Genomic DNA, 15,000 nt, shown 5'->3' with positions numbered 1-15,000 from the left:
ACTTCGCACAGCCATTGAAGAGGCGTGGCCCAACATTCCACAGGCCACAGCCTGATCAACTCTACGCGAAGGAGATGTGTTGCACTGCGTGAGGCAAATGGTGGTCACACCAGATGCTGACATCAAATTCTAACCCTTTTCTGGAATATTTGATTAAACCGTTCCTAAGGAGAGCTTACTAAATTCAAACTTTGTCTACTTGCATTAAAAGACGTTTAGTAAAAAAGGAGGATCTTGCAGAAAATAAAGTTGGTTCTTCAGTGACTCAGTCCAACAGTAAACGTCATTAATGACTGTGAACAACACTTGACCAAATCTAGATCTGACAGAGAGTTACCCAGATAAGACCAGCTTCGGCTTGATTCTGCTGTTTTAGCGTTCATCACTTTAGCAAACTTGCACCGTGGATCCTGTTTCAAAGTTTGCGTTCTCGAGCATCAAACACTGCTGTTGTGTAAATGAAAGTCCAGAACACATTAAAAGTTTAGTTTTCAGTTAAAGGTTGGGTAGGTAAGAATTGTCTAAAGAACTTTTTTTCAAATTGGCTTAAACTGTCTTTATATACCAATACATAATTAAAATGTAAGTACTTTGAAAAAGAGAGTATAAAAATTGAGTGACTATAGTGTATTTAATCTTCAAAAAACACAGCTCATTAATTCCTACCGGGACGAAACAAGTGATTGGCTTGCGTGACTGTCACTCTCCGTCGCCATGACTACCGCCGCTATTACTGGCTCTGCCCAGGTGCGCGACTGTTTTTAGGTGGGAGTGAATGGAATTAATGAGCTGTGTTTATTGAAGATTAAATACACTAGAGTCACTCAATTTTTTATACTCTCTATTTCAGAGTACTTGCATTTTAATTATGTATTGGTATATAAAGACAGTTTAAACAAATTTGAATAAAAGTTTTTTTAGACAATTCTGACCTCCCCTACCTTTAAAGTGGTGTGTGTCAGCGGCCGCTAAGTTAATAACTAATGATCTTTACAATGGAAGTGATTTGATCAAAACTAACTTTATCTGGACAATAACTTTATTCTAGATCTGCTGTAAAGCCTGAGCACTGTTACTGTAATCTCCTGTCATCACTGTGAAGCTGCTGTGAGACTCTGTACTGGTAAAGCGCTGTAGACATGAAGCAGGAGCACTTCCTGTCAGGGATTAGCAAACATGGACAGCAGCTTTAATCACACAAACTCACGCTAATCTGCGGAAACTGCTGAAGGTCGAGCAGATCCTGTGGCTGAATCTGATCCTCATCATCCGACACACTTCTGTCAGGTTCTACAACAACATCAGACCAGCTTTACCTCTAAACATGAAACCATCATCACACTGAGACAGAAGAAGAGAGATTACTGATTACCGACCGCGGAGGCCCTCAGGAGCCCGAACACACACGGCACGAGGAACACCGCGACACACACGAGCAGAATCCCAGGGTTCGAGTCCTGAATCCCAGGGTTCGAGTCCTGAATCCCACTGTTCGAGTCCTGAATCCCGTCCATCACTGTCCGCACTCACTTTCACTTTATTCACTTTCACTTTCCGTTTCTCGGCAGATCAGCTGCGCGTCATAAACTTCATAACGTTTACAGTTTGTATCTGATTAATTATCAAGGATCTGAATCATGTAATAGTTGCCACGGATACAGAAATAGCAAAGATTAAAAACTAAACTCTCCAGAAACTAATTCTACAATCCCTCATCATGAATATTAATTAGGTATCCTGACGTTCGCCGCTCTGATTGGCGCTCGCCGTCACAGGCGCATCTGTGCTGTCCAATGAGACAAATGAGAGCGTTATTCACCTGCTAGTGAAGAAGTGTGTGATTCTGCGCGCCTCCGGATCAGAACCGGCTTGTCTGGGCTGGATCCTCGCGGGGTCGCGCTCTGGTGAGGTCGAGAGGTCAGTGTGAGCTGAGCGCTTCCGGGTCACACTGGGCTTCTGCAGCCAGAGATCCAGAGACTTCTGACGGCTTTTTCCTGGGATCTGCATCTTCCTCTGGAGTTTAGATGAACCTTCAGGACGAACGGCTTCTTTTCTTTGGTTTTCTGCATCTTCAGGCCTGTTTAATAGAAATCATATTATAAATGATAATTTAGAGAAACTTCAGCTGTTAAAGTTTGGATCTAAACTTCTTTTGTTACCTTCCTTCAGACTCCAGCGGCCTCTGGCGCTTCTTCAGCGGCTCGCAGTCTGACATCTGAGGAATAAAGATAAAGAAAACTCTAATATAATTCACTGATGTGATGAGTATCAGGACATATATTAACATACAACAATTAACGGTCCCGTCGTGTTCAAGGTTACTATTTCCTGCACTAATCGGATCACACTCGCAGTTTTAAAGTTTATAAGGATGGATTCCATGCAGATACTGAAGTGCACGGTTCTGACTTCCTGTTTTCTTGACGCTTAGTGCCAGTAACCAATGAGCGGTCGATGTTCTGCGAGTGGGCGGGGTCTGTGGGGCGCATGTGTTCTGACGCGCTGCTATGTGTTCTGACCAGCTCAACTCTCCGATGTCTACCGCACGCGCGTGCCTGTGCGTTCTGTGCGGTTTACCGGCGGCGGGGAAATCCCGTCTGGCGCACGAGCTGCGGAGCCACGCGCACGGGCTCGGCTGGATGACGCTGCTCGTGACGTATGACGAACTGATCCCAGCGCGCGACTGGCAAGAGGTTTCTCTTTCATGTTATGATAAACATGTTATTATGTCTCGTCTCTGTACAGTGTCGTACTGTGATGTTGGCTGTCAAAATCATCTGAGAGAGAGAGTGAGAGTGTGTGTGTGTGTGTGTGTGTGTGTGTGTGTGTGAGCAAGTCATAACTACGTCATGCGTTGTGGTCGTGTCTGGAGCAGGTCCACCATCTGGGGCCCGTTCTTCGTATGTTGCTTATTACATCCGAGATCAAATGACACATCCAAGATGATATCATCGCGCGAATCATGATCTGGCTAACTCGGCTCTTCGAACACACTTGCCGGATATGATTAGTATCGCTGGATTGAGTTATCTGAGATAATTGCGCGTTCATGCGCTGGTTAAAAGGGGATATGTATCGATAGTAGAAACATTGATCAGCAACGCTGCTATTGGCTGCTCAGCGTGGCCAAAGAGCGGCTCAGTTTTTCTCCTCAGCAGAGCAAGAACTAATAGTCGAAGTTTATTAGGAATTTTAATGTTTAATCAAAACGCCAGGGAACACCTCAAAGTCTGCAAAAGCCAGGAGAGAGGGCTGGCAAAAAGTAGCAGACAATTTAAATCCGTTAGAAGTGGCCATGATAGATGTTTTTATCACTTATTAGCCTATATTTTTGTATTTTAATAATTGCATAATTACTTTGTGCATTGTAATGTCAGAGTCACCACACTAGAACATGGGAACAAATAAAAGTGAAGTACAAAAATATTCTACATAATGGTAATTTTTTGTTATATTATAGTCTCTTTTATAAAAGGCACTGTTAAATAATTGGTGTTCTGTTTATAAAAGCAACCAAGAAAAAGGCTGAGAAAAAAATAAAAAAGATCTTAGTAGCCTACACTGTAAAATAATATTTGCTGCATTAGATTAAGGCCGTAATATAGTCATTTCAACTGTTAAATCTTGAGTAATGATGAATTGCTTTGACTTGTGAAAGTGAAAACTGATAAACTTATGTTCATGTAAATATATTTTGCCATGAGTTATTGATCACATTTTTCCCGAGTGTAGTTCATTGTAATGACATTGTGTTTTCCTCTTTTGTGCACTTTTACACAATACACCAACACTTGTATCTGTTCCCAAGAAAGTAGTGGCTGAAATATGTGCAGTAAGTGGACATTTTCTAACTTTCCAAAGGAAAGAAAGTATAAGACTTTATAATGTCCATTTGTTTCCATTGCACTGGACAGTGAATAAACCCTCTCAGATAACTGTCATATGGAGGAACTAGCCTACCTGCAAGTGCATAAATAACTTTACTTAATTTATACTTGTATGCTTTATGGCTGCAATATAAGTTGCAGGATTCCACATCTACAGAAAGGCCTACAGAAGAGTCTGCACAGACAGAGGAGACATAGGCCTACAGGTGGGCAGTGGATAGACAACTTTTCCTTTTTATTTGTTGCATGAGGCATGTGTCTAATATCTCTTGTTGCAGGCACTTGACCACTGGCTTTTCTTTACAAAGAACAATTGAAATAAAACTCAAGGAACTAAGCATATTTGTCTTTTATTAAACATTTAATGAAAAGTGTTTTTTTTGGCAATGTTGTGTAATATGGCACATGCAACAATGTCACAGGCCCTGTCAGGTGTGCAACCCTCAGACTTCTCAGACACTGAAATCTTCCCTTTAGTTAGCCAAAGTTCATTTCATTGTGTGTCCTTGTCCTGGCTAGAGCTGCACTGTAACTGGTTTGGGTCAGGGAATGGGGTCATAAAACACCTGTCTGCAGGAACATGTCATAATCACCTATGAAAAAATGCAGTTCTGTTAGGATCAGCATAAGTGTATGTAATACAGTGAGCTTGATATTTAATTGTGGAACTTTCCTTACCACTTTCAAATAATGTGCATAAATGTGAATCTCTGAAAATTCTTAAGTCATGCACAGATCCTGGCCATTTTGCTTTCACATTTGTGATATGGAAGATTTTAGTCAACTGCCTTTTTTTTTTATTTGATAAAATATTACTAATCTGGAATATTAAGAATCACAATAGTAACTGGGCTGCACATTTACATTGTGAACCCCCTTTCTGTTCACATAATCCCCTTCATTGAGGCCTTGATGGCAGTCTATGGTCTAGCCTATAGTCTATGGTACCAATCACGTTAGTGAAGCCTGAGTGATACATAATCGGCATGGTCATGATTGCATGATCTTCATAAAAAATTATGATAGCCTAAAAAAAAAATGCTTTACAACATTGGGTCTTAAGTGGCTTGGAAATGCCACAAAAAAACGACAATCTCACGAATCACGAGAAAAAAAAAAAAATCTCAGAAAGAAAGTGCACTATCGCGCTGCGCTGGACTTCCCGTATCAGCTCCGCTTATGAAGCCGGGATCTAATCCTGTTAACATGAAATAAGCTGCTCCCGAACAGGTTTAAGTTTGCGCACATGTTGCTATGACAGCAAGTCCAGGATGAGTGTCGAAGAACCAAACAATCCAAGATCATGCCGAATCGCCAACAATCAAATCCAGCTAAGTGAGTTAGCGACGTACGAAGAACGGACCCCAGATCTGGATCCGGCTGACTACATCACAGATCTGTTATATGTAGGTTATACGCAGGTTTACTGCCCTCCACTGGTGTATCAGTGCAATGCCAGTCACAAAAGTTATATTTTGACTTTTACTTTTTCATATAAGCTGTTTTTATTGTGGTATACAGCAACAGTTTCATAAGTCTTTTAGGCTGCGTCTCATTTCTCTGTCTTACCCCTTACTCTTACCCCTTCCCCTCGGTTTTGCGCGTTCATGTGAGGGGAAGTGGTGTCCCAATTCTCATTTTGATTAAGGGCTAGGGCCAAGGCGTAGGGCTACACAGCCCTTGAAACGAAGTTTGCGGAGGACCACAGTTGATAGAGAGGGGTAGGAATTTCCCAGAAGTGAGTCGCACAAATGTAAGTATTTTCAGCAGTTTAATGACACTCGTGTTTTATGATACTTTTAATAAAATGTTCAAGCGGTTTTAATTGTAATGTTTTTGTCTTGAATCGCTAGTTAACCGCTAGCTAGCAGCTATGCGCTATTTGCCGTTTGCTAATGTTTTGCTTATATGGTGTCGCCGGCGCCGCCGTTAAATACAATGAAACAATGTCTTTGACTGATGGCACACAAGCGTGCAAAAATAAAGAGAGACCAGGCAATCGATATCACAAACCGAGACGACGGCATCTTCGTTTGTTTATGTCAACGCGTATCGTCTCTGTTGACATAGCAGCCAGCTGGCGGAAAGGGAAGATGACGCAAACGGTAATCGAGTGGTGTCCCATTTCTTAGAGAAACGTTCTTCCCCCTACCCCCCCTTCACTCGGTATCGAGGGGCAAGGGGAAGACGCAGACAAAGGGGTAGGGGAAGGGGAAGGGGTAAGACAGAGAAATGAGATTGGAGATTGGATTAGACTCTTTATTGTTTATTTGTGTATAAGAGCAGCTTACTAATTATTCAGAAAATGCGTAAGTCCACAAGCATTATGTTTGTATGAGAGCTGCTGGTACATCAAGCAGGTCCTCCATCTGACTGGATACAGCCCGGTTCCGGCTGACTACATCATGCGTTGTGGTCGTGTCTAGGTGCAGGTCCTCCATCTGATCTGGATACGGCCCGGATCCGGCTGACTACATCATGCGTTGTGGTCGTGTCTAGGCGCAGGTCCTCCATCTAATCTGGATACGGCCCGGATCCGGCTGACTACATCATGCGTTGTGGTCGTGTCTAGGCGCAGGTCCTCCATCTGATCTGGATACGGCCCGGATCCGGCTGACTACATCATGCGTTGTGGTCGTGTCTAGGCGCAGGTCCTCCATCTGATCTGGATACGGCCCGGATCCGGCTGACTACATCATGCGTTGTGGTCGTGTCTAGGCGCAGGTCCTCCATCTGATCTGGGTACGGCCCGGATCCGGCTGACTTCATCATGCGTTGTGGTCGTGTCTAGGCGCAGGTCCTCCATCTGATCTGGATACGGCCCGGATCCGGCTGACTACATCATGCGTTGTGGTCGTGTCTAGGCGCAGGTCCTCCATCTGACTGAATACGGCCCGGATCCGGCTGACTACATCATGCGTTGTGGTCGTGTCTAGGCGCAGGTCCTCCATCTGATCTGGGTACGGCCCGGATCCGGCTGACTTCATCATGCGTTGTGGTCGTGTCTAGGCGCAGGTCCTCCATCTGATCTGGATACGGCCCGGATCCGGCTGACTACATCATGTGTTGTGGTCGTGTCTAGGCGCAGGTCCTCCATCTGATCTGGATACGGCCCAGATCCGACTGAATACATCATGTGTTGTGGTCGTGTCTAGGCGCAGGTCCTCCATCTGATCTGGATACGGCCCAGATCCGACTGAATACATCATGTGTTGTGGTCGTGTCTAGGCGCAGGTCCTTCATCTGATCTGGATACGGCCCGGATCCGGCTGACTACATCATGTGTTGTGGTCGTGTCTAGGCGCAGGTCCTCCATCTGATCTGGATACGGCCCAGATCCGACTGAATACATCATGTGTTGTGGTCGTGTCTAGGCGCAGGTCCTCCATCTGATCTGGATACGGCCCGGATCCGGCTGACTACATCATGTGTTGTGGTCGTGTCTAGGCGCAGGTCCTCCATCTGATCTGGATACGGCCCAGATCCGACTGAATACATCATGTGTTGTGGTCGTGTCTAGGCGCAGGTCCTCCATCTGATCTGGATACGGCCCGGATCCGGCTGACTACATCATGTGTTGTGGTCGTGTCTAGGCGCAGGTCCTCCATCTGATCTGGATACGGCCCGGATATGGTTGACTACACCATTCTTCTTATGATGTAACAAGTACATCAGGTGTTATAGGAAGTGTTCCTGGTTCCGGCTGACCTAGTTTATGCAGCAATCATCAGTGTGAATGAGTGAGTGTGTGTGAGTGTTTTAACAGTGTTTTCTGTTCTCTTTTTCTGGCTCATGTGTCTGTTGTATTGTTTTGTTTTTTAGACTGAATGGAAGCAGCACAGGAAGACGGTTCTGATGTGTTTGGAGAAATTCCTGCAGCAGACTCACACACTATCCGATCAGACTCAAACACTCTCCTCCGCTCAGACTCACACACTCTCCTCTGCTCAGACTCACACACTCTCCTCCGCTCAGACTCACACACTCTGCGATCAGACTCAGACTCACACACTCTCCTCCGGTCAGACTCACACACTCTGCGATCAGACTCAGACTCACACACTCTCCTCCGCTCAGACTCACACACTCTGCGATCAGACTCAGACTCACACACTCTCCTCCGCTCAGACTCACACACTCTGCGATCAGACTCAGACTCACACACTCTCCTCCGCTCAGACTCACACACTCTGCGATCAGACTCAGACTCACACACTCTCCGCTCAGACTCACAGACTCTCCGATCAGACTCAGACTCACACACTCTCAGAGAGTGCTGATGGCATCTGGATGCGCTTCCAGCAGATGCTGCAGCAGCAGAGAGTCTCTCACACACACACACACTCGCAGCAGAGCGTCTCTCACACACACACACACACACACACACTCTCGCAGCCGCTCGTCCTGCTGCTGGACGACAACTTCTACTACCAGAGCATGAGGTTCCAAATCCACCAGCTGGCGAGGAAGTGTAGGTGCAGCTCCTGTGTTTCTGTGTTTCTGAGGCGGGCTGCTGGAGAGTGTGTGCTGATGTCCTGTGTGTGTCTGTATGTGTGTGTTGGACAGACGGTGTGGGCTTCTGCCAGGTGTTCCTGCACTGTCCGCTGCAGGTGTGTGTCCAGAGGAACCGGCAGAGATCTCAGAGAGTCCCTGAGGAGGTGCTGGTCCAGGTGTGTGAGCGCATGGAGCCTCCGAACGAGAGCCGGAACCGCTGGGAACAGCAGAGCCTCAAGCTGGACGGGTCTGAGAGCATCGCAGACCAGGACCTGTAGGTCAAACACACACAAACACACACACACACACACACACACACACACACGGCTCTGAGAGCCTCGCGGACCGAGACCTGTAGGTCAAACACACAACCACACACACACACGCCTCCGAGAGCCTCGCAGACCGAGACCTGTAGGTCAAACACACAACCAACCACACACACACACACACACACACACAGCTCCGAGAGCATCGCAGACCGAGGCCTGTGGGTCAAACACAAACACATCGTGTTTAAACTCTGCATGAAAGGGAGGTTACGCTGGTCTTTTCCTTTCGATAAAGTTGTATATTTGAGTGAAACGCTTCTGTAACAAGAACAAATGCATCCGGAAAGAATTCACAGTGCTTCACTTTTTTCCACATTTTGTTATGTTACAGCCTTATTCCAAAATGGTTTAAATTCTTTATTTTCATTATTTCTTTCCCTTGATCCTGACGAGTCTCCCAGTTCCTCATCTTTCCCTCGATCCTGACGAGTCTCCCAGTTCCTCATCTTTCCCTCGATCCTGACGACTCTCCCAGTTCTTCATCTTTCCCTCGATCCTGATGAGTCTCCCAGTTCTTCATCTTTCCCTCCATCCTGACGAGTCTCCCAGTTCTTCATCTTTCCCTCGACCCTGACGAGTCTCCCAGTTCCTCATCTTTCCCTCGATCCTGACGAGTCTCCCAGTTCCTCATCTTTCCCTCGATCCTGACGAGTCTCTCAGTTCCTCATCTTTCCCTCGATCCTGACAACTCTCCCAGTTCTTCATCTTTCCCTCGATCCTGACGAGTCTCTCAGTTCCTCATCTTTCTCTCGATCCTGACGATTCTCCCAGTTCTTCATCTTTCCCTCAATCCTGACGACTCTCCCAGTTCCTCATCTTTCCCTCGATCCTGACGAGTCTCCCAGTTCTTCATCTTTCCCTCCATCCTGGCGAGTCTCCCAGTTCCTCATTTTTCCCTCGATCCTGACGACTCTCCCAGTTCCTCATCTTTCCCTTAATCCTGACGACTCTCCCAGTTCCTCATCTTTCCCTCGATCCTGACGAGTCTCCCAGTTCCTCATCTTTCCCTCAATCCTGACGACTCTCCCAGTTCCTCATCTTTCCCTCCATCCTGACGAGTCTCCCAGTTCTTCATCTTTCCCTCGATCCTGACGAGTCTCTCAGTTCCTCATCTTTCCCTATATCCTGACGAGTCTGCCAGTTCCTCATCTTTCCCTCAATCCTGACGACTCTCCCAGTTCCTCATCTTTCCCTCCATCCTGACGAGTCTCCCAGTTCTTCATCTTTCCCTCCATCCTGGCGAGTCTCTCAGTTCCTCATCTTTCCCTCGATCCTGACGAGTCTCTCAGTTCCTCATCTTTCCCTCGATCCTGACGAGTCTCCCAGTTCCTCATCTTTCCCTCGATCCTGACGACTCTCCCAGTTCCTCATCTTTCCCTCGATCCTGACGAGTCTCCCAGTTCCTCATCTTTCCCTCGATCCTGACGAGTCTCCCAGTTCCTCATCTTTCCCTCGATCCTGACGAGTCTCCCAGTTCTTCATCTTTCCCTCCATCCTGACGAGTCTCCCAGTTCCTCATCTTTCCCTCGATCCTGACGAGTCTCTCAGTTCCTCATCTTTCCCTCGATCCTGACGAGTCTCCCAGTTCCTCATCTTTCCCTCGATCCTGACGAGTCTCCCAGTTCTTCATCTTTCCCTCCATCCTGACGAGTCTCCCAGTTCCTCATCTTTCCCTCGATCCTGACTAGTCTCCCAGTTCCTCATCTTTCCCTCGATCCTGACAACTCTCCCAGTTCTTCATCTTTCCCTCGATCCTGACGAGTCTCTCAGTTCCTCATCTTTCTCTCGATCCTGACGATTCTCCCAGTTCTTCATCTTTCCCTCAATCCTGACGACTCTCCCAGTTCCTCATCTTTCCCTCGATCCTGACGAGTCTCCCAGTTCTTCATCTTTCCCTCCATCCTGGCGAGTCTCCCAGTTCCTCATTTTTCCCTCGATCCTGACGACTCTCCCAGTTCCTCATCTTTCCCTCAATCCTGACGACTCTCCCAGTTCCTCATCTTTCCCTCGATCCTGACGAGTCTCCCAGTTCCTCATCTTTCCCTCAATCCTGACGACTCTCCCAGTTCCTCATCTTTCCCTCCATCCTGACGAGTCTCCCAGTTCTTCATCTTTCCCTCGATCCTGACGAGTCTCTCAGTTCCTCATCTTTCCCTATATCCTGACGAGTCTGCCAGTTCCTCATCTTTCCCTCAATCCTGACGACTCTCCCAGTTCCTCATCTTTCCCTCCATCCTGACGAGTCTCCCAGTTCTTCATCTTTCCCTCCATCCTGGCGAGTCTCTCAGTTCCTCATCTTTCCCTCGATCCTGACGAGTCTCCCAGTTCCTCATCTTTCCCTCGATCCTGACGACTCTCCCAGTTCCTCATCTTTCCCTCGATCCTGACGAGTCTCCCAGTTCCTCATCTTTCCCTCGATCCTGACGAGTCTCCCAGTTCCTCATCTTTCCCTCGATCCTGACGAGTCTCCCAGTTCTTCATCTTTCCCTCCATCCTGACGAGTCTCCCAGTTCCTCATCTTTCCCTCGATCCTGACGAGTCTCCCAGTTCTTCATCTTGCCCTCCATCCTGACGAGTCTCCCAGTTCCTCATCTTTCCCTCGATCCCGACGAGTCTCCCAGTTCCTCATCTTTCCCTCGATCCTGACGAGTCTCTCAGTTCCTCATCTTTCCCTCCATCCTGACGAGTCTCCCAGTTCTTCATCTTTCCCTCCATCCTGGCGAGTCTCCCAGTTCCTCATTTTTCCCTCGATCCTGACTAGTCTCCCAGTTCCTCATCTTTCCCTCGATCCTGACGACTCTCCCAGTTCCTCATCTTTCCCTCGATCCTGACGAGTCTCCCAGTTCCCCATCTTTCCCTCGACCCTGACGAGTCTCCCAGTTCCTCATCTTTCCCTCGATCCTGACAAGTCTCCCAGTTCCTCCAGACATGACGCTTGCCATTCAGGCCTTTTGAATGGCAAGTTAAATCTTTGTTTCATCAGACCAGAGAATGTTGTTTCTCATGATCTGAGAGTCCTTCAGATGCCTTTTGGCAAACTCCAGGCGAGCTGTCATGTGCCTTTTACTGAGGAGTGGCTTCCGTCTGATTGGTAGAGAGCTGCAGAGATGGTTGTTCTTCTGGAAGGTTCTCAGGTCTGATTGGTGCAGTGCTGCAGAGATGGTTGTTCTTCTGGAAGGTTCTCAGGTCTGATTGGTGCAGTGCTGCAGAGATGGATGTTCTTCTGGAAGGTTCTCCTCTCTCCACAGAGAAACGCTGGAGCTCTTTCAGAGTGACCATCGGGTTCTGGGTCTCCTCCCTGACTGAGGCCCTTCTCCCCCGATCGCTCAGCTCTAGGAAGAGTCCTGGTGGTTCCACACTTCTTCCATTTACGGATGATGGAGGCCACTGTGCTGAGCGCACTGGTGCTGTTGTACTGTGGCTGCCGTCGCATCATCCCAGTGGATGCTGGTTGAGGAGAGATTCCCTGATATGATTGTAAAGCGCTTTGGGTGTACAGTACAACATATGATAGCGCTATATAAATGCCTTATTCATTCATTCATTCATTTCAATACTTTCCGGATGCACTGTAGGGCGTCATCAGAGAAGAGATTCTGCTAGAAAAGTTATTCTGATTTAAGATTATTAAAACAATGATGATGTGCACCCATAAATCATTTAGAATAAACGAGAATCATCCGTTTTGATTCCATGGTGACTTTAAATCCACAGATCGTCTGATGTAATATTTGTGTGTTTGATTGTCTCAGATGATGATTCTTCTTCCCGTTTCCTCTTTCCGTCTCCTGAAGGCAGAAGCTGATGGACTTGCTGGCGTCGGCGCTGGAGAACCCGTTGCAGCCCGTCCAGGATGAGTCTCCGCAGAAGGTCTGAACGTTCAGTTACACACGCGCACAGAACTCACCTGTTCCACTGCTGTGGTTTGGGTCGGTTTCGTTAAAACTCTTGCCGCATTAAGACACAATTACAGTGGATGAACACAGACAGATGATGATGATTGTAGTCTGTAGTGATCAGACCCTCCTCTGATGCGATGCTCTGTGTTTCAGGAGGCGGACCGACGGATCTGTGCATCCAGCGCTCTCCATCGGGCCGACCAGACCTGCAGACGCCTGGTGTCTCACGCCGTGGCCTCGGCTCGCGGTACAGGACAGTCATGCTAACCTCGGCTAATATGAGCCTGTTCAGAGTGTTTGAGATGTGTGTTTCTTCAGAGTGTGTGTGATGTGTTTCGCTTCTGCTGTGTCTCACAGAAGCGCAGGCGTCTCCAGATGTGCTGAAGGCTCTCGCCAAAGAGCTGAACGAGCTGAAGACTCGGTTCCTGCAGGATCTGAAGAAGGACCTTACTCCTTTCCCTGAGGAGAAACTGCTGGCGTTTGAGCGCCGCACACGCCAGACGCTGTCAGAACACATGAAGAACACGAGAGGAACACATGAGGAACATCACTGACTCCGAACACCATGAGGAACACCATGAGGAACATCACTGACTCCGAACACCATGAGGAACACCAGAGGAACACATGAGGAACACCACTGACTCCGAACACCATGAGGAACACATGAGGAACACCACTGACTCCGAACACCATGAGGAACACCAGAGGAACACATGAGGAACATCACTGACTCCGAACACCATGAGGAACACCACTGACTCCGAACACCATGAGGAACACCATGAGGAACACCAGAGGAACACATGAGGAACACCATGAGGAACACCACTGACTCCGAACACCATGAGGAACACCAGAGGAACACATGAGGAACATCACTGACTCCGAACACCATGAGGAACACCATGAGGAACACCAGAGGAACACATGAGGAAAATCACTGACTCCGAACACCATGAGGAACACCATGAGGAACACCATGAGGAACACCAGAGGAACACATGAGGAACATCACTGACTCCGAACACCATGAGGAACACCATGAGGAACACATGAGGAACATCACTGACTCCGAACACCATGAGGAACACCATGAGGAACACCATGAGGAACACCATGAGGAACACCATGAGGAACATCACTGACTCCGAACACCATGAGGAACACCAGAGGAACACATGAGGAACACCATGAGGAACACATGAGGAACACCATGAGGAACACATGAGGAACACCAGAGGAACACATGAGGAACACCATGAGGAACACATGAGGAACACCATGAGGAACATCACTGACTCCGGACACCATGAGGAACACCATGAGGAACACATGAGGAACATCACTGACTCCGAACACCATGAGGAACACCAGAGGAACACCATGAGGAACATCACTGACTCCGAACACCATGAGGAACACCATGAGGAACACCATGAGGAACACCATGAGGAACACCAGAGGAACACATGAGGAACATCACTGACTCCGAACACCATGAGGAACACCATGAGGAACACCAGAGGAACACCATGAGGAACACCATGAGGAACACCATGAGGAACACCATGAGGAACACCATGAGGAACACCATGAGGAACACCATGAGGAACACCATGAGGAACACCATGAGGAACATCCCTGACGTCTGAAATCCATCATTTATGACCTCTGTCAACTGGGTTTCTAAATACTGTAAATGTTTTCAATGCATCAGTCACAAACACTCAAATTCAGTATGACCGACGGACAGTGAATCTGTATTATTGGGTCAGAGGTCACTGATGCTCATAGTGTTAAAGGTCAGTTAGGGTTAGAGAGGTCAGTGTTCGAATTTTTCACTCATCTCATCGTTTGACTGTCTGAAATATTTGCATATATTTAAATTGATGATTAATTGTCTTTAAAAAAAACTTTTTCAGAACAATGATGGGTATAAATAAATATGAATTATGTAGTTGACCTGAGTCAATACATTCAGTGAGCTCATATACAATGCATAAATCATAATGCATTATTATTTAATAAATATATCCGATTATCCTTTTGACGAATCTCCATTTGGTTCCAGTTTGTGATAAATAAATTTCAGAGGATAAGTAGCGCTAGGATTATTTTACTAATTGACGGATGGTATTATAGATTATTACTAGTAAAATGGCATTGTTAGTGTGTTTGTTATAATTGTAAAATAAAGGTGTTTATGCCGTTTTCCGTGAGTGCCGCTGCTTGTTTCCCCCGGACACTTTAGACAGTGACGCAGAGCCACAATGGCGCCCGGATTCAGAATGCTGCGACAGGTCAGAACAAACTACAGACAACAGAATACACTAAAACAACACGCTCGATATTAAAGCTTCGGCACACAACACACCTGACACTGAG

General features: G+C 47.0%; 4 protein-coding genes across 5 annotated transcripts in view; 2 read left to right on the top strand and 2 right to left on the bottom strand.

Annotated features, from left to right (window-relative positions):
* Positions 1-2,879, bottom strand: part of LOC307146660 (poly(ADP-ribose) glycohydrolase) — a 34,031-nt gene extending 31,152 nt beyond the window's left edge. The window contains exons 1-3 of the mRNA XM_079850869.1: positions 2,847-2,879; positions 2,160-2,215; positions 1,820-2,077 (exon numbers count right to left, since the gene is read on the bottom strand). Of these exons, the coding sequence (XP_079706995.1) occupies positions 1,820-2,077; positions 2,160-2,215 (314 nt within the window). The 5' untranslated portion in view covers positions 2,847-2,879. The remainder of the gene's footprint in view (positions 1-1,819; positions 2,078-2,159; positions 2,216-2,846) is intronic.
* Positions 2,077-14,826, top strand: pstk (phosphoseryl-tRNA kinase). Of its 2 annotated transcripts, XR_013819148.1 has the most exons (7): positions 2,077-2,693; positions 7,710-8,358; positions 8,454-8,655; positions 12,508-12,583; positions 12,766-12,859; positions 12,970-13,616; positions 14,112-14,826. XR_013819148.1 is itself a non-coding variant. In XM_079850870.1 (6 exons), the coding sequence occupies exons 1-6, from the start codon at positions 2,508-2,510 to the stop codon at positions 13,164-13,166; spliced, it is 1,404 nt and encodes a 467-aa protein (XP_079706996.1). In that variant the 5' UTR covers positions 2,086-2,507; the 3' UTR covers positions 13,167-14,826. The 2 variants fall into 2 exon arrangements, 1 of the variants encoding a protein (XP_079706996.1); XM_079850870.1 differs by having other exon boundaries at positions 2,086-2,693; positions 12,970-14,826.
* On the bottom strand, positions 13,597-14,064 carry LOC307146663 (uncharacterized protein; the record flags this gene model as incomplete). The annotated part of the gene is made up of 2 exons (XM_079850872.1): positions 13,597-13,629; positions 13,762-14,064. 2 exons carry the CDS (start codon positions 14,062-14,064, stop codon positions 13,627-13,629), a joined length of 306 nt encoding a protein of 101 aa, XP_079706998.1. The 3' UTR covers positions 13,597-13,626.
* Positions 13,670-15,000, top strand: part of acadsb (acyl-CoA dehydrogenase short/branched chain) — a 27,679-nt gene continuing 26,348 nt past the window's right edge. Inside the window, exon 1 of the mRNA XM_079850871.1 lies at positions 13,670-14,915. Within this exon, the coding sequence (XP_079706997.1) occupies positions 14,886-14,915 (30 nt within the window). The 5' untranslated portion in view covers positions 13,670-14,885. The remainder of the gene's footprint in view (positions 14,916-15,000) is intronic.

This window comes from Squalius cephalus (genome assembly GCF_949319135.1).
Source record: "Squalius cephalus genome assembly, chromosome: 19".
Taxonomy (NCBI): Eukaryota; Metazoa; Chordata; class Actinopteri; order Cypriniformes; family Leuciscidae; genus Squalius; species Squalius cephalus.
The sequence above is the reverse complement of the archived record's forward strand: the minus strand, read 5'-3'. Positions and strand labels throughout refer to the sequence as shown.

Coding starts and splice junctions, on each gene's coding strand:
- pstk (XM_079850870.1), top strand. CDS start 2,508: ATGTGTTCTGACCAGCTCAACTCTCCGATGTCTACCGCACGCGCGTGC. Junction 8,359..8,453: donor CCACCAGCTGGCGAGGAAGT/GTAGGTGCAGCT, acceptor TGTGTTGGACAG/ACGGTGTGGGCTTCTGCCAG. Junction 8,656..12,507: donor AGCATCGCAGACCAGGACCT/GTAGGTCAAACA, acceptor CGTCTCCTGAAG/GCAGAAGCTGATGGACTTGC.